Below are 19,124 nucleotides of genomic sequence, written 5' to 3'. Positions count from 1 at the left end.
CACAATTTACAATCGCTATGATTTGGAAACAGCCTAATTACCCATCAGCAGAGGAATGGATTAAAAAACCATGGTATATCTACGCAATGGAGTACTATGCTGCTGTAAAAAGAACGAACTCTTAATATTTGCAGTAGTATGGGTGGACCTAGAGAGAATTATGCTAAGTGAAACAAGCCAGTCAGAGAAAGATAAATATCACATGAACTCACTCATTTGTGGAATATAGTGAACAATATAAACTAGTGAATAAAAATAGATACAGAGACATAGAAGCATCAAACAGACCATGAATCCTCAGAGGAAAGGCAGGGTAGGGTGAGGAAGGGGTGGGTAACTGATCAGCCAAAGCACTTGTATGAATGCATATAAGCATAACCAATGGACACAGACAGTAGGGTGGTGAGAGCATGTGCTGGGGCTCGGGTGCATCCAGGGAGAAGTCAATGTGGGAAAAGGGAAACATATTTTAAACAACAAAGAATTTAAATTGAAAACATGTAGAAATATATTTTTGGACTTTCAAACCCAATGTCACATTTCAAAAAAAGTGGAGAGATTAGAAGTGGCAGCAGAGTAAGTAGATGCTGCCCTGATATACTCCCTGGACAAAACTGGAATTACAAATATAATAGATAAAACTTCCTGAATAATCAACAGAAGACTCACTGGAGAGAACCCTGATAACTGAGAACTGAAAGTGGAGACCTCATATTCTGATAAGAGGAGTGGAGGCACGAAATGGCTGGTGTGCTCCCACAGATAGCATCTGAAGTTGTGGAGAGATATCTCAGCTGTGGGGTTTGGCAGTGAGAACTCTGAAGTCTAATTCTCAGGCTGGTCCCATCAGCAGAGAGCACCAGAACTGACAAGGTTACCCACATAAAATCTGGCTGTGAAAAGCTGCAGGGTTGCTGTCTGCCAGGGAAAGAAGGCTAGAAATTCAGCCACCCACTTAAAGGGTCAACACGCAGAATTCCTGTTGGAGTCACCCACCTTATGCTCCGGCAGGGGACAGCAGAGTGAACTGGAGCTATGTGAGCAGAAGGCAGAATTGGAGGCTCTGTGATACAGAGGTCAAAATAATTGTGGTACAGATGCTTAACATCATGAGAAGATATATTAACTATATCAACATAAAGAATGAAATAGCATAATAAAGAACACATTGGAAGGAATGCACAACAGATTAGGGGAAGCTGAGGATCGAATCAGTGAATTTGAAAACAGGATTGAAAAAACCACAGAGAACAAAAAATAATTAAAAAACAACATGACAGCTTAAGGGAGCTGTAGGACAACATGAAACCTAACAATATTAGAATAGCAGGTGTGCCAGAAGAGGCAGAAAAGGAGAAAGGGATAGAGAATGTGTTTGAAGTAATGGCAGAAAGCTTCCCTAACCTGGTAATGGAAAAAGTCACACAAATCCAGCAGACACAATGAACCCCAAGCAAGGCCATGCCCAGACACATCATAATTAAAATACCAAAAATTAAAGACAAACAGAGAATCTTAAAAGCAGCAAGAAAAAAGTAAACTGTTACCTATGAAGGAGCGTCAATAAGGCTGACACCTGATTTCTTATCAGAAACCCTACAGGCTAGAAGGGAACGGCATGAAGTACTCAAGGTAATTGAAAGCAAGGATCTGAAACCAAGAAGACTATATTAAACAAGGCTATCATTCAAAATAGACCATCAAATTAAAACCTTCCCAGAGAAAAAAGGCTAAAAGAGTACATCACCACCAAGCCAGCATTACAAGAAATGCTAATGAAGAAACTGAGAGAGAAATCTAGCTATACAGAATTAAAATGGCAATAAATGAGTACCTATCAATAATAACCCTAAATGTAAATGTGTTAAATGCTCCAACCAAAAGGCATTGGGGAGCTGAATGGATACGAAAACATGACCCAACTATATGGTGTCTACAAGAGACCCACCTCAGAACAAAAGACACAGGATGAGAGTGAAGGGATAGAAATTTTTTTCCATGCAAATGGAAATTTAAAAAAAGCTGGAGTAGCAATACTCATATCCAACAAAAAAGATTCAAAATGGAGGGCATCACAAGAGAACAAAAGTTACTACATAATACTAATGGGATCGATTCAACAACAGGATGTAACCCTGGTAAACATATATGCTCCCAATATAGAAGCACTAAGATATATTAAAAAAAAAACTTCTAGAGGACTTTAAGAGAGAAATAGAGAACAATACAGTCATAATATTGGGCTTCAATATCTCCTGACCTCACTGGATAGATCTTCCAGAGAAATATTTAACAAAGAAATAGTGACTCTAAAGGACACACTGGATCAGATGGATTTAATAGACATTCATAGGACACTTCACCCAAAAACTGCAGAATATACATTCTTTTCAAGTGCACATGGATCATTCAGAAAGATAGACCACATGTTAGAACACAAAACAAGTCTCTACAAGTTCAAGAAGATTGAAATCATGTCAAGCATCTTCTCAGGTCACAGTTGAATGAAATTAGAAACCAAATACAGTAAAAACACCCTAAAACATTCAAACACATGGAGAAAAATAGCATGTTATTAAACAATGAATGGGTTACCAATCAGATCAAGAAATAAAATACGTGCTGGAAACAAATGAAAATGGACACACAACAACCTCAAATCTCTGGGACAAAGCAAAAGCAGTACTAATAGGGAAGTTCATGGCAGTACAGGCCTACATCAAAAACAAGAAAAATAAAAAATAAAAAATTTTAAAGTTTGTTTATTATCTTAAGCTTTACATATGTCTCCTTTTTCCCCAATTGACCCCCCCCCCTTAACCATTCCAACCCCAGGCAAGCCCCCACCCCCAGTGTCTGTGTCCACTGGTTATGCTAATATGCATGCATACAAGTTCTTTGGTTGCTCTCTAGGCCCCCACCCCCCACCTACCCTGCCATTTGTCTCTGGTTCTATTTTTGTTCATCAAATTATGTTGGTCATTATATCGCACATATGAGTGAGATCATGTGATATTTATCTTTCTCCAACTGGCTTATTTCACTTAGCATAAAGCTCTCCAGTTCTATCCATGTTGTTGCAAAAGGTAAAAGTTCCTTTTTTTTTTATAGCAGTATGGTATTCCATTGTGTAGATGTACCACAGTTTTTAATCCACTCATCTGCTGATGTGCACTTAGGTTGTTTCTAAATCTTAGCTATTGGAAATTGTGCTGCTATGAACATAGAGGTGCATATGTCCTTTCTGATTGGTGTTTCTGTTTTCTTGGGATATAGTCCTAGAAGTGGGATTACTGGGCCAAATGGGAGTTCCATTTTTAACTTTTTGAGGAAACTCCATACTGTCTTCCACAGTGGCTGCACCAGTCTGCATTCCCACAAGCAGTGCAAAAAACAAAAGAGAGCACAGATGATTTCAAGGAGAGAAACAATGGTAAGATATAAAAGAAAAAAAAGGAAAAGGAAAAAAAAAGGGGGGGGGGAGTAAACACCACAGAACAAACAGATAAACCAAAAAATGCAAACACCCAGAAAATAGGGTGAGGGTAGAATGTGTAAAGGCCGAGTTAATATACAGAAAGTCATGGAATTGGATGAATATGGGGGGGGACCTCAGTTCAGTATAGAGGAAGTAAAAAGAGGATGAGTGGATAAGAAGAAAGAGAAAGAAGAAAAAAATTAGAAAAAAAAGTAATTAAAAATAGGATAAAATAAAAAATAGAATGAAAAAATAATGCAAAAAGAAATAAATAAACATGAAAAAAGGAAAATAAAGAAAAAAGACAAAATAATAATTAAAAAAATGAAAAAGTGAAGTGTCGTTTGTTTCCGCCGAGTTTTAATGCTCCACAAGGGCTGGTTTAAGATCCCACTCTTCTGTACTGTCTGCCACTTCTCAGTTTCCTGTTAGATGGTTGAAGTTCCAAGTGGTCCACCACTCCTCTGTTTGTGTCTATCTCCACAGCCTTGATTGCAAGCTGGCGGGACCAATCTTCCCACTTAGCCTGTCTGCCCACTTTCAATGTTAATCTCTCAAGCAGCTGTTTCTGTCAGGGCTATAGTTGGGGAGCTTGCTGGGACTGAACGGCCTCTCTTCAGCCCAGTCTCTGAGGGCTCTCAGGGATTATTCAGATTATTTTTTGTATCCTTTGTAACACTCAGAGTATAGTCTGGATGTGGCTGTATTGGTTGCCTGGAGACTGCCAGGAGGGGCTTTTTCTTCAGGAGAAAATGGCGGCTTAGGTCCGTTGTGTCAGTTATGTCCCAGTACCAGACTCCTGGCCACCTCTCCCCAACCTACTCCTCTCCCCAGCATCTCCCCAGACTCCAAAAGCCTGCACCTCCACCTGCACTTCAGCCACGAATCAGTGTCTGTATTTAAAAGGTCCTATGCTGGGTATCTATATATATAAAAGTGCAGCGACCGATATGGTGGAACGAGCAGAATGACCGGTGGCTATGATATGCACTGTGGCAGCCAACCAGCCTGATCCGGGTCCCTATCGGCCCCCCCAACCGGCCCGGCCCGATGGACCCCCATCAGGGTGGGCCGGCTGGACCCCACCCATTCACGAATTCGTGCACCAGACCTCTAGTAGTGAATAAAAGCAAAGACCAAAAGGAGGGGAAAGAGCTGTGACACTGCGAGCCCCTCTTCCTCCAGCATGGCACGGCTTGGGCAGTTGTTCAGGCTGCCCCCTCTGGGCTCAGCTTCTCGTGGCTGTGGGCTTAGATCTAGAATCCCCTGCCTCCAGCAGCCCTGTGGACTTCCTTTCCACAGTCAGATGTTACGCCTGTCCCAAGGGACGCGGCATCGGTGCTGTTAGGCTTCCTTCCGACCCTCTGGGCTTGGAGGTCTTGCACCTCTCTCCAGCCCAGATCCCTGATTTTACAGTTCTCCTAGTGTCCTCTGACCTTCCTGGCTGCGAATTGTCTCACCAGCTGTGTCTACTTTGCCAATTTAGGGTGGATGTTATTAGATTTAGTTGCTCCTTCTATCTGCTCTGGGACAAGGCTTGGGACACTTTTGCCCATTCCGCCGCCATTTTATCTCTCCCAAAACACCATATTTAAATTAATTATAGAATTGTACACTTGAAACTTATATATGTTATTAATCAACTTCACCCCAATAAATTTAACTAAGAAAGAAAAATTATTCAAAGTTATGACCTCAAAATTATGTACTGAGATCAATATGTCTTTATTTTAGTTATTTATTGATTTACTAAGTGCAAAGTGTTTTATTTTTTAAATTTTTTATTTATTGATTTTAAAGAGAGGGAAAGGAGTGAGAGAGAAACATCAATCTGCTGTTCTACTTGTTGGTGCATTCACTTGTTGCTTCTTGTATGTGCCCTGACCGGAGATCGAACCCACATGTTTGAGTATTGGGATGATGCTCTAACCAACTGAGCTATCTGGCCAGGTTTTTCTTTCTTGTTGTTGTTTGTTTTTTTATTGATTTGAGAGAGAAAGTAAAGGAAAGAGGAAGAAGAAGAAGGAGAGGGAGAGGAAGAAGGAGGGAGAGGGAGAGTGAAAGAGGGTGAGAGGGAAAAAACATTGATTTGTTTTTCCACTTATTTATGCATTCCTTTGTTGCTTCCTATGCATGTCCTGACTGGGGATCAAACCCACAACCTTAGTGCATTGGTAGAATGCTCTAACCATCTTACCTACCTTGCCAGGGCCAGAAATCTTTTTTTCTGAATTAGGAGGGATAATTCTAGGAGACCGCCAAGCCCAATTGCTATTGTTTCATAAATTAAGAATTTGGGCCTTTGAAAACCTGTCCTCCAGGAAAGAAATACTCTAGACCAGCTGTCACCAACCTTTTAGACCTCATGGACCACCAGTGGTCTGCGGACCACCAGTTGACGACCGCTGCTCTAAAGGTTTCCTTAAACCAGTGGTCACCAACCTTTCGGACCTTGTGGACCATCAGTGGTCCACGGACCACCAGTTGGCAACTGCTGCTCTAGACAATCTGTTGAAATCTGGCTACAAAGGCACTTTACATTTTAGCAAATCCACTCCTAGGTATTTCCCCCAAGAGAAATGAAAACCTAAGTCATTTCAAAATCTATCTATATAAAAGGCTAATGTCCTAAGTTTCCTTCCCACCTTCTGACTGGTGGCTATGACGACTTGCTTTATAGCCAGATGGAAACACTTTACACTTCAACCAAATGTTTGTGAAGCATTTTCATGTGCCTAATCTCATTTGATCCTCACAGAAATCCTGGAGTATGTAGATAGGAAACTCGGTGGGGTCCTATTTTCTTTTCATTAGCCGGAAAATGGAGATTTAGAAAGTTTAGAAACTTGACCCAACTGAAAAGAAGTAAGAAATGATGGACCTTGAAAATGACTTCAGTTTTTCTCACTGCACAGAATATAGACAAACACTGCTGCAGTTAAATATATTACCCTTTGTTCTCCCTGCGTGATATACAATAATAATCTGCTTCGTGTTGATATTACTGCTGTATTGCTGACAATTACCTGAAAGAGAAGTTGGGGTGCTTCACTGGGCTGGACAAGGTTTAGCTACATCAGAAAAAAGGTCTAATTAAACAAGTTTATTCTATATCTATAAAAGGCTAAGTTGACTTGCACATGCGCAATACATATAAACCTCTCACTGGTGACAATCGCACGTGTGTGTTTCCATGTCATTGTTGATTGTGAATTTGGTTGGTACTTCTATTATAGAGGAAGGGCAAATAACGATATTAAAATATTTCTTCTAATTAATTTCCTTTCAGTGTGAATGAATTAGTGTACTGGGCCACTAGTATATACATGAATATTCATAGCAACTTCATTTATGATAGCCAAATATGTCTATCAAGTGATAAATGTATAAATTGTTATATATTCATTCAGTGGAATGCTACTAAGCAATAAAAAGAAATTAATTACTCTTATGTAGTCATATGGATGAATCTCAAAATAATTATTCTTAGTGAAAGACACCACAGCCCGGCCGGAATGGCTCAGTTGGTTGAGCATCATCCCATGCACCAAAGGGTTGCCGGTTCGATCCTGGTCAGGGCACATGCCTAGTTGCAGGCTTAATCCCTGGTAGGGGGCATGCATGAGGCAGCCAATGGATATTTAGCTCTAACATCAATATTTCTCTCTCCTCTCTTCCTGTCTGAAATCAATAAAAAATATTCATTAAAAAGTGTAATTGGCCTCAGCAGGGTTTGGTGCCTGTGGAGATCTCTTTTTGGGTATGCTGTTTGTGAAGCTTATTGGATCCTGCTCTGATGATGTTTGAAGCTGGCCAGTTGGTATGTTGCTTCTGGGCCTCTTGGGATAGACTCTGGTGCAGGCCAGTCTAAGATGCTGCCTGTGACTGGCTCTGGGCAATCTGTTTGGAGCAATCTCGATGTGGCTTCTTCTGTAAATTCTTGGTTATAAGACTTCTCTTCAGCTAGTCTTCAGTTGATTATTTGGGATGATTGTTCTTTACTAGTACTTGTAATTCCAGTTTGGTCCTGATAGGTGATGAGTTTAGCTTCCCTCTACTCTGCTGCCATATTGGGTCCTCTCCATTAGATTTCTGCAGGTGTGGGGGAGCATGGCGCAACTCAGTCTCTTTGTGCCGCCATATTTTCTCTCTGCCCATTTTTTAAATTGGACTTTTTTTGTTGTTGCTAAGTTTTATGATTTTTTTTTGTATTTGGGATATTTCTGCTTATTGGATGTGTCATTGGAAAATATCGTTTCTCATTCAGTAGGTTGTCTTTTCGTTTTGCTGATGATTTCCTTTGCTTTGTAAAACTCTTTAGTTTGATGTTGTCTAATTTATTTTTTAATTTTCTTTGCCCAAAGATACATATACACAAATACCAGTATCTATGTGTCTATTTTTTTATGCTAGTACCATGCTGTTTTGATTACTCTAGACTTGTAGTTTAGTTTGATATCAGGCAGTTTGATACCTCCCGCTTTTTCTTTCTCAAGATTGCTTTCGCTATTCAAGATTTTTTGTGTGTGTGTGGTTCCATAAAAATTTTAGGATTATTTTTTCTAGTTCTGTGAATAATGCCATTGTTATTTTGATAGGCATTTCATTGAATCTGTGTATTGCTTTGGGTAATGTGGACATTTAACCCTTTGCACTCGCTTGCTTTTTTCTCGATTCCTTTATTCTAATGCTAACTGTGTTGAGTCACACTCGACATCCGAGTGCAAAAGGTTAAACTATGTTAATTCTGAGAACAACCAAGATGGCGGCATAGGTAAACACCTGTACTTGCTGCCTCTCACAACCACATCAAAACTACAACAAAGAGACAAAACAAATATTATCCAGAACCATGGGAAAGCTGGCTGAGTGGAAGTTCTACAACTAGAAGGAAAGAAAAAAAGCGCATTGAGACTGGTAGGAGGTGTGGAGGGGCGGAGGTGCAGGGGCAGGCAACTGGGTGTGCTGTTGTTGTTGTTTTTTTTAATTGGGAAGGAGATACAAGCTCCCAATTGCTCTGAATTCCAGCTCCGGGTCCAGACTCATATGGGAAGAAATTGGACTGTCTGGCATCAGGCCGGAACACGAGGGTGACTTTCTCTCAGAGGTACTTTCAGCGATCATTGTTCCTTCACGGGGCCGTGGGACACAGAGACCCAGGGACCTTTCTGGTGCAGGGCTGACTGGCAGCCATTGCTGTTGCTCCGCCCTGGTGATTCCTTAAGAACCTGCCCCACCCAATTTACAACCCCACCCAAGCTGTGCGCAGCACCTTTTGCATATGAGTGGCCTGTTCTTTTGCAACCTAAAACCTAACAAACTGCAGCTGGGTCAGAGAGCTCCAAAGCTTCCAAAAGAAGGCCAAAGGCCCGGCAGCAGCAGCCTGCATTGCTTCACAGCTGGGTCTCATCTGGGTACTTCCAAACCCCAAACAAAGAGGAGGAATCTGCAAATCTCTCTGTAGCTCCTGCTGGGTGGCCTCAGGCAGTGGCTGACTTTGCACCTCCTTGGAGATCCAAGAGCCAGTGTACCCAGTGGTCAGGGTGAGACCATACCAGATTACAACTCTTCACATCCATAAGGGACACACTCAAGGGGCAGACTCAGTGAGCACCAAAGCCCCACTGAAGCAAGTTCTGCCCCATAAGGGTGTCTCCAGCACAGCAGTTCTCCCATTGTAGACACAGCTGGTCCTCACAGCCAAATGGCCTGGAGGTCAATTCAACCCAGGGATACCAACAGCAATCAAGGCTTAACTACATCAAGACTGTGCACACAGCCCACAAAGGGGTGCACCAAGGGTGTCCACCTCAGGTAATTGGGGAGGCTGAGCCACTGGGCCCTATTGGACACCTAGCACACAAAGCCATTCTATCAACACAGGGAAGCAGCCAAAATGCGGAGACAAAGAAACATGTCACAAATGAAAGAAATAGAGGAAAGTAAACTACTGGATATAGAGTTCAAAACCACAGTTATAAGGTTACTCAAGAATCTTCTAGAAACCTCTGAGAAATTTAGGGAGACCCTCAAGGATATGAAAAAGGACCAATCAGAAATTGAGCATACATTGACTGAAATAAAAAAATAATATACAAAGACCCAACAGCAGACTAGAGGATCACAAGAATCAAGTCAAAGATTTGAAATACGAAGAAGGAAAAAACACCCAACCAGAAAAGAAAAAAGAATCCAAAAATATGAAGATAGTGTAAGGAGCCTCTGGGACAACTTCAAGCATACCAACATCTGAATTATGGGGGTGCAAGAAGAAGAGAGGGAACAAGATATTGAAAACCTATTTGAAGAAATAATAACAGAAAACTTTTCCTACCTGGTGAAAGAAATAGACTTATAAGTCCAGGAAGCGCAGAGAACCCTAAACAAGAGGAATCCAAAGAGGACCACACCAAGACACATCATAATTAAAATGCCAAGAGCAAAAGACAGAGCATCTTAAAAGCAGCAAGAGAAAAACAGTTAGTTTCCTATAAGGGAGTACCCATACGTAATCAGACTGTCAGCTGATTTCTCAACAGAAACTATGCAGGCCAGAAGGGAGTGGCAAGAAATATTCAAAGTGATGAATAGCAAGAACCTACAACCAAGATTACTCTACCCAGCAAAGGTATCATTTAGAATTGAAGGTCAGATAAAGAACTTCACAGATAAGAAAAAGCTAAAGGAGTTCATCACCACCAAATCAGGATTATATGAAATGCTGAAGGGTATTCTTTAAGAAGAGGAAGAAGAAAAAGGTAAAGATAAAAATTATGAACAACCAAGTGACAACAAATACATATCTATCAACAAGTGAATCTAAAAATCAAGTGAATAAAAAATCTGATGAACAGAATAAACTGGTGAATATAATAGAATCAGGGGCATAGAAAGGGAGTGGACTGACAATTCTTGGGAGGAAGGGGGTATGAGGGTTGCGGGAAGAGATTGGATAAAAATCTTACACCTATGGACGAGGACAGTGGGGGGTATAAGGGCATGGGGTGGGGTGGCAACCGGGTGGAGGGGAGCTATGGGGTCAGAAAAGAGGAACAACTGTAATAATCTGAACAATAGAGATTTTTTTTAAAAAAACTATGTTAATTCTTCCTGTCTATGAGCACTGTATAACCTTCCATTTTTTGGTATGTCCTTCAGTTTCTTTCTTCAGAGTCTTATAGTTTTCTGAGTAGAGATCTTTCTCTCCTTGGTTAATTTTCTTCCTGGGCATGTTACTCTTTTTGATGGAATTGTAAGTGGGAGTGTTTTTAATCTCTTTTTTTCTGATAGTTTGTTATCCTACCTAATAAAATAGTAATATGCAAATTGACCGCACCTTCGCTACGCCAAAACCATGCCCACCAACCAAAGCCACGCCCACCAGCTAATCAGGGCGAGTATGCAAATTACCCAACAAAGATGGCGGCTAATTTGCATACGCTGAGAGAGGGAGGAGTGAAGACTGAAGACAACTTAGAAGGAAGAGGGAGGAAAAGCGGAAAGCAAGGTGGCTGCCAAAGGGAAAGCCAGGGCGGGGTGGAGCGCAGCGGGGCAGAACGGGGCGGAGTGGGGCGAAGCGGGGCGGAGCAGGGCGGGCGGCAGTGGCGAGCGGCGGCAGCGGCAGCGGCAGCGCACGCGGCCCCAACAGCCGCTTGCAGGATTCTTCCTGCAAATGGGCTACTAGTTGCTGTATAAAAATGCAGCCTATTTCTGAATATTTTGTATTCTGCTACTTCACTGAATTTATTAGTTCTAGTAGTTTTTTTGGTGGTGTTCTTTAGGGTTCTCTCTAGTATCATGTCATCTGCAAATAGTGACAGTTTTACTTATCCCTTTCCAATTTGGTTGGCTTTTATTTATTTTTCTTGTCTCATTTCTGTGGCTAGTACTTCTGTTATGATGTTGAATAAAAATGGTGAAAGTGGACATACTTGTGTTATTCCTCATATTAGAGAAAAAGTTTTCAGCTGTTCACCATTGAATATGATGGTAGTTGTGGGTTTGTCATATATGGCTTTTATTATGTTGAGGTATGTTTGTTTTCTCTATTCCCACTTTGCTGAAAGTTCTTAAAAATCATAAACTAATGCTGGATTATGTCAAATGCTCTTTTTATAGCTATTACTATGATTATATGATTTTTATTCTTAATTTTATTTATGTAGTATATCCTTTTAATTGATTTGTGGATATTGAATCAGACTTGCAATCCAGCTATAAATTTGCTTGATCATGGTGTATCATCTCCTTAATGTATTGCTGAATTCAGTTTGCTAATATTTTGTTGAAGATTTCTGAATCTATGTTCATCAGGGATATTGGCCTATAATCTTTTTGTAGTGTCTTTGTCTGGTTTTGATATTAGGGTAATGCTAGCTTCTAGATGAGTTTGGGAGCATACCCCTCTTTAATTTTTTGGAATAGTTTGGGAGGGATGGTTATTAATTAGTATTTGAATGTTTTCTAAAATTTGCCTGTTAAGCCATCTGTTTCAAGGTTTTTGTTTGTTGGAAGGTTTTGATTATTGATTCTATCTCATTAGCAGTTATTGGTCTGTTTTTATTTTTCTTTCTTCCTGATTCAGCCTTGGAATATTGTACGTTTCTAGGAATTTATCCATTTCTTCCATGTTGTGTGATCACTATTTTAAGTGGTTAAGTAATATTCCTTGTAGTGGATTTATCATAATCCATCTATGTGTTTCTTTATTATTGGATAATTATATTATTCCTAATTTTCACTATTGTAAATAATAATATGAGGAACACTATTAAGTGTAAAACTTATCCCCTCAACATTTAGATTACATCTGTATGCTAGAATCTCAGAAAAGCAATTAATGGGTCAAAACATATGATCTTTTATGTCTGTTTTTTTTTTTTAACATATTGTCAAATTGCTTTAAAAAAATGGTAGTTTCTTTAAGCTGTTTTACTCTAGATGTTTACTTTCTCCCCTAAATACCATTTCTTCCTCTGGGAAATTTGGAGTCAAATATTTATTCCATGTGTTTTTGATGAAACAAATCAAATGATACTTCATGTGAAAGTCATCATGACGTCAGCTGTGGCATGGGTTTACTATGTGAGAGAGATGGAGATGAGAATGAGAATTAGCCCCAGAATAGTTATGTAAATAACAACAATGCTAAATAAAAAATCTAGCTCATCAGAAAAATGTGGAAATGTAGGTAAGAAAAGTGATACTAGAGATAATAAAATTAAAATACAATTGTGCCCCTTCAATGTGTATAAAATAGTTTTTTTGTTCATCCAGTTAGTATTCCTATCTACCAATATGTTTATTAGGACCAATTATTTTCTTCAGAGGTCCTTGCCAGAAACCAGCCTGTGCCCAATTTTTTTTTTTTTAATTCTGACCAGAGGATATTTTTCCATTGATTTTTAGAGAGAGTGGGAGGGGGAGAGACAGAGAGAGAAACATAAATGTGAGAGAGGAACATCAATTTCTTGCCTCCTGCACACACTCTGACCAGGGCCAGGAATAGATCCTGCAACTGAGGTATGTGCCCTTGACTGGAATTGAATCTGAGACCCTTCCATCCTCAGGCCAATGCTCTATCCACTGAGCCAAACTGGGTAGAGCAAATTTACATTTTTTGTGTCTTCATTTAATCCTTGAGACACTATGAAGTTGATTTATTTTTGCATCTGATAGAAAGATAAACCCCAGAAGAAGCTGCTAGAAACTTTGCTCTCTACTCTCTACAACAAAACATAGTAAAACAATAAATTTTATTATTTGAGTATATATTCTTTATTTAGGACTTTGACAGGTACTATAAGTTTTATAAGACATGATCTTTGATATCAAGGAGCCTAGATTGGAAATAAGAATAACAACTAAAATAAAGAATAAATGATACACAATAGCATAATTAATTGCTCAATTATGTGAAACTCAATCAATATAGGAAGTCAAGGAAGAGATAGATCACTGTAGACTAGTGATTGCTGAAAGTGTCATGGATGTTCTTGGTGAGAATGAAGTAGATTTGAGTTATGTAAAGGGAATGGGAGGAGATATATCAGGTAAATCCAACATTATGAATAAAGGTGCATAGAAAGAAATGGACAAGTTGTTTATGAGACAGTAAGATCATTATTGTAACAGTGGGTAAGTTTTGGGGATGAAAGATAGAATATGACTAGATTATGGATGGCCTGTAAGTGACCCACAATAGTCACAGAAGCATAAAATATACAAGGAAGAAAATATTGTTGGAGATGGACAGTATTTTAACTGGCTAAGAAAATGTTTCTCTTGTCTAGGTTGAAGAAATGGCTGTAAACCTGTGGAACTGGGCAGTTACCAAGAGAGTCGGTTTAGTTATAAGTAAAGAGCAGAAAGCTAAATGTATGTATATATTTTGTGACTCATTGTGAGGAGTATTCTTATTACTAGTGTAAATCAAGTTATGTTCCAGCAATTGAAATAATATTTTGACCAGTTCTTAGATGGAAATTTGTTAAAATAAAACTAAGCAAAACAACCCATAAACAGTGGTTTCTCAAGCAAAGAGCCTTCCTCAGTTTTATGATTTTTCTGAAATTAGTTCCATATTTAAAAAAGTTTATAAAGCTTCACTGCAAGAAATAGGCTGGTCGTAAACAACAAAGATGATTAAAGGGTGGGAAAATGAGAAATTGAGGGACATGGATTATTTTCTTTGGAGAAGAGGTGATCTGGGTTCTGAAGGACCATCAAATAGTAGTTTTCTCTTTCCATTGAAAATATAGAAAGAAAAATGTTGCTATATGAGGGATTTGGATTTAAAATATCTGTAATGATTAGTTTCCTCATGAGGTTGGTTGATGAACATTGTACTGAGAAAAATTAGAGAAGTTTTTTTCTACCTAAGAGCAAACAACAACAACAAAACAAAAAACACAAACCAAGCTCATCTGCTAGGATGCATTAAATGTGGTTCACTGGCAAAGTTCTAGTGCTTAAGCTAAATGGGCAGGGTTTAGTGTGCTCACAGTTACTGATTTCCAAAAAAGATAGTGACAATGTAATTTTGGAAATTATTTTGCCCAATTATAAAGGATACATTGAGGCAGTAGTCCAATAGGTAAATGTCCGGACTGGTTGGCTTTGTAAAGATAAATGAATTTTATCTGTATGTAACAAAATTTATTACCAAGTATTTATCTTTATAAATATAAACCAAAACTACACAATTTTAGTATAGGTATAGAGTAATTAAAGGCTAATAAAGTCAATAATATACTTATTAGTCCACTCCTCTATTAGGATGTTTTTAAAGACTAGTTCTATCTTTTTAACTCAGATAAATGTTGATATCATTGCTCCTAGAAACCTTAGTTCCGGTAGTTATAGGGAGGGAATAGTTAGAAACTTATCCGTGGAGAAACTTATTACACAGTGAACTGTGTTAGATTAAAATGCATTAATTCTAAACTCCCACCATTCTGCATTTCAAGGAACATTGCTCTAGCTGTTTTTCACTGCTGGTCAAGTACTAGGGATTTGGTAGAGGAAGTGGGAGCTGCAGCCCTAGGACTTCTCCCAGTGTGCTGACTCTGTGCATGTAGTACTTCTTAAACAGATATTTGGGTGCTTATTATGTATACTAGAGGCCTGGTGCACAAAATCATGCACGGGGGTGTGTGTGTCCCACAGCCCAGCCTGCACCCTCTCCAATCTGGGACCCCTTGAGGGATGTCGGACTGCCCATTTAGGCCTGATCCCACTGGGTATATATCTCACAATCCAGGACTGCTGACTCCCAACTGCTTGCCTGCCTGCCTGCCTGATTGCCCCTAACTGCTTATGCCTGCCAGGCTGATCACCCCTAACCACTCCCCTGCCAGCCTGATCAACGCCTAACTGCTCCCCTGCCAGCCCAATTGCCCCCAACTGCCCTCCCCTGCAGGCCTGGTCAACCTCAACTGCCCTCCCCTGCAGGCCTGGTCACCCCCAACTGCCCTCCCCTGCAGGCCTGGTTGCCCCCAACTGCCCTCCCCTGCAGGCCTGGTTGCCCCCAACTTCCCTCCCCTGCAGGCCTGGTTGCCCCCAACTTCCCTCCCCTGCAGGCCTGGTCACCCCTAACTGCCCTCCCCTGCAGGCCTGATCGCCCCCAACTGCCCTCCCTTTCAGGCCTGGTTCCCCCAAACTTCCCTCCCCTGCAGGCCTGATCCCTCCCAACTTCCCTCCCTTGCTGACCTGATCGCCCACAAGTGCCCTCCCCTGCCGGCCATCTTGTGGCGGCCATCTCGTGTCCACATGGGGGTGGCCATCTTTGACCACATGGGGGCAGCCATCTTGTGTGTTGTGATGGTCAATTTGCATATTACTTCTTTATTATATAGGACTAGAGGCCCGGTACACGAAATTTGTGCATGGAGGGGAGTCCCTCAGCCCGGCCTGCACCCTCTCCAATCGGTACCCCTCGGGGGATGTCCGACTGCTGGTTTAGGCCTGATTCCTTTCACAATCCAGGACCACTGGCTCCTAACCGCTCACCTGCCTGCCTGCCTGATCACCCCTAACCACTCTGCATGCTGCCTGATCGCCCCTAACCTCTCTGCCTGCCTGCCTGATTGCCCCTAACCGTTCTCTCCCCTGCCGGCCTTATCGCCCCTAATTGCTCTCCCCTGCTGGCCTGATTGCCCCTAACTGTTCTCCCCTGCTGGCCTGATCACCTCTAACCACCTCTGCCTCGGCCCCCGCCACCGTGGCTGTGTCCAGAAGGATGACCGGAAGATGTCTGGTCTAATTAGCATATTACCCTTTTATTATTATAGATAGTACTTTTAAGGTAATAGTGGAAAACAAGATGTCATGCAGGAAGCCTCTGATTTAAAAGAGTTTTTGTTTGAGAATGAAATCTTTTTTTTTTAATTTTATTTTTATTCCAAAAAGATGTTGTTGGTAGTACTTTGACTCCTTAAAACAAATTCAGTGTGACTGGATTATGTTATGTGATGAAAAAAGTCATCAAGATTTAAAGGCTACTGTTTTTATTATTATGAAGACTTATGAAACAATGTAAAGAAATAGGAAAGCCAAAATAGGGGAATGACATAAATTGTATTTTAGACTTGTTGTATTTGAGGAAACAATAAGATTAGCGATATGAGAAAAGTCAGCCTCCCTGTAGATTTGGTAGGTATTCACATGGAGGTGATTATTGAAGCCCCAGATGTAGTTGAATTCTCTGAGGAAGAAAATAAAGAGCAACAGTTCTTAAATATTGGTATAAATAAGGTTCGCCTGTGGATTCTGTTACATTACAGATGCCTAGGCCCCACCATGGTGGTTTTGACTTACTAGGTTTAGGATGAAACCTGGGTATATCTGTAATTAGAAAAAAATTCTTATGTATACCAAATTTTAAGAACCAATGGTGTTGAGAGAACAGAGTGGTGCAATTTTAACCTTGAGTCTTCCAAATCTTGGAAAAACAAGAATAAGGGTAAGAGACATAAAGAAGGTCGAAATATTCTAGCCAAGACTCATTACTCATTTATTGAATACATAGTTGTGATAGGGTTGTCATACCATGTTATGGTAGACAGTAGGTGAAAGGGACAAGATAAGAGTCCAGAACAAAAATACCTTGAGGATCTGGGAAAGAATGGGTAAATGAACAAGAAAAAGAATGCACAAATGCCAGAGCATATAACACTATGTGTTGTCTAAAGTCAATTCAATTATCAAGCTGTGGGCACTGATGGAGTAGGGTAAGGCAGATGTAAGGAGTCAGCAGGCACCTATCCAAGATGTTTATAATGTAGAGGCGTCAAGAACAGTCTGGTGAAAAGACAAGGATAGAGGAACGGCATAAAAAAAAATCTTCATACTGAAGCGGCATTCTTTCTCAGCTTCAGCTGCCTTTGGCCTAAAGGCTTGTTGGTGATAACTATAAACAGCTGGATCAAGAATGTGGGGATAGATGCAAAATTCTTAGACTGAGACATTTCCCACAGAGGGACACTGCTCAAAGCTGTGATGTCAAGGAAGTATATTTCTCAAAAAGGTTATGATCACTGAAATGTTGCTGTGAAGTCATGGAAGGTGATCTTTTTTTACCCCTTTAATTATTTTAAAAAGATTTTTTCTTTATTATTATTTTAAAAAATGCATCTTTATTGTTGAAAGTATTACAGATGTCCTTCTTCCCCCCTGCCATTGACCTCCTCCTCCCCACTTTCACACCCTCCCCAGGCCTTCAGAACACTATTATCTGTGTCCATGGGTTATGCTCATCTTATATAATAAAAGGCTAATATGCAAATTGTCCCCTTGATCAGGAGTTTGGGAGTTGGACCAGGGGGCAGGGCCAGCTGGCAAACCGTCCGCAGCCCCCCAGCCGGCCCAGTCTTATCAGCCCTGATCGGGGGCAGGCCGGCCGGACCCCACCCATGCACAAATTCATGCACCAGGCCTTTAGTATGCATATAAGTTGTTTGGTTTAACCCCCCACCCCCCGACAGACACACTTCCCTCTGAGAATCCTCAGTCTGTTGCATGCTGGAAGGTGATCTTTGGTAGTGAAGTTTTAGCTAAGTGGTTAGGACACAAAAATATTGCAGTGGCTTAAGGAGATGAGTGAGTAGCAAGAAAATAGAGGTGGTAGATAGACCATCAATTCAAGAAGTTTGGCAATGAAAGGAAGAGGAGAAATGGGATGGAAGCTTGAAACATAGTGGAGTTGATTCTTTTTTCTTCAAGGAAGAGAGATGGATGTATTTGAAGGTAGAGAGAAAGGAGTAAATTGAGAGGGAGGTACTGAAGGTAACTTTGGAGAGGGGAAATAATCGAAAGATCAGGCTCCTTAAGAAAACTGCAGCCCAGCCTGAGTGACTCAGTGGTTGAGCATCAACCTATGAATCATGGTTCAATTCCTGGTCAGGGCACATGCCTGGATTGTGGGCTCGATCCCCAGCAGGGTGTGTGGGGGAGGCAGCCAACCAATGATTCTCATCATTGATGTTTCTAGCTCTCTCTTCCTCTCCCTTCCACTCTGAAATCAATAAAAATACATTTTTAAAAAACCTGCAGAATAAGTAAACTTTGGAAAAAATAAAGGTTAGTAATTTTAAAAAACTGGAAATGCAAGACAATGTAAATATATGATTATTAGTTATTTTACTGAAAGTGTTTTTTTTAAGAAATAAATTAACTTTGTTAAGGAATGAATAGATTTTACATTTCATGATGGATAATAAATATCTAACTACTCCAGTTACCCTGTAATTTCAGCTGGGAAAATCTCTTTTCAACTGAATATTAATTAAAAAATGGTTTTAGCATAGGTAGAATAGCTGCTGAGACCTAACATCAAGACAGCTAGTTCAGTTATGTGTGAAATCATCCTTTAAAAAATTGGATATGTTTTATGATGAAAGAAACTATACAAACAAGGTTACACTTATTCAAACTTTCCTATTTTCAGGGGAAGTGAACTGTATAATGAAGATATCTGTATTTTCTAAATTATATTTTAAGAACTTTTATGTCATCTTTGGCAAAGAATATATTTAGAAAGTTTCAAATTTAGGAGACTAATCCCTAACTATCCTTATATTGTTCCACATAGAATTATATTGTTGCCAGCACGTACAAAACAGCGTGTGGAACCAGGTATCTTCAGTGA

General features: G+C 40.3%; 1 protein-coding gene across 1 annotated transcript in view; it reads left to right on the top strand.

Annotated features, from left to right (window-relative positions):
• TEX11 (testis expressed 11) overlaps positions 1-19,124 on the top strand; it is a gene marked incomplete at both ends in the record, with an annotated part of 446,038 nt that overhangs the window by 24,315 nt on the left and 402,599 nt on the right. The window contains one exon of the mRNA XM_079764448.1: positions 13,771-13,855. Within this exon, the coding sequence (XP_079620574.1) occupies positions 13,771-13,855 (85 nt within the window). The remainder of the gene's footprint in view (positions 1-13,770; positions 13,856-19,124) is intronic.

This window comes from Cnephaeus nilssonii (genome assembly GCF_951640355.1).
Source record: "Cnephaeus nilssonii genome assembly, chromosome: X".
Taxonomy (NCBI): Eukaryota; Metazoa; Chordata; class Mammalia; order Chiroptera; family Vespertilionidae; genus Cnephaeus; species Cnephaeus nilssonii.
This window is presented reverse-complemented; position numbering and strand designations above follow the sequence as displayed.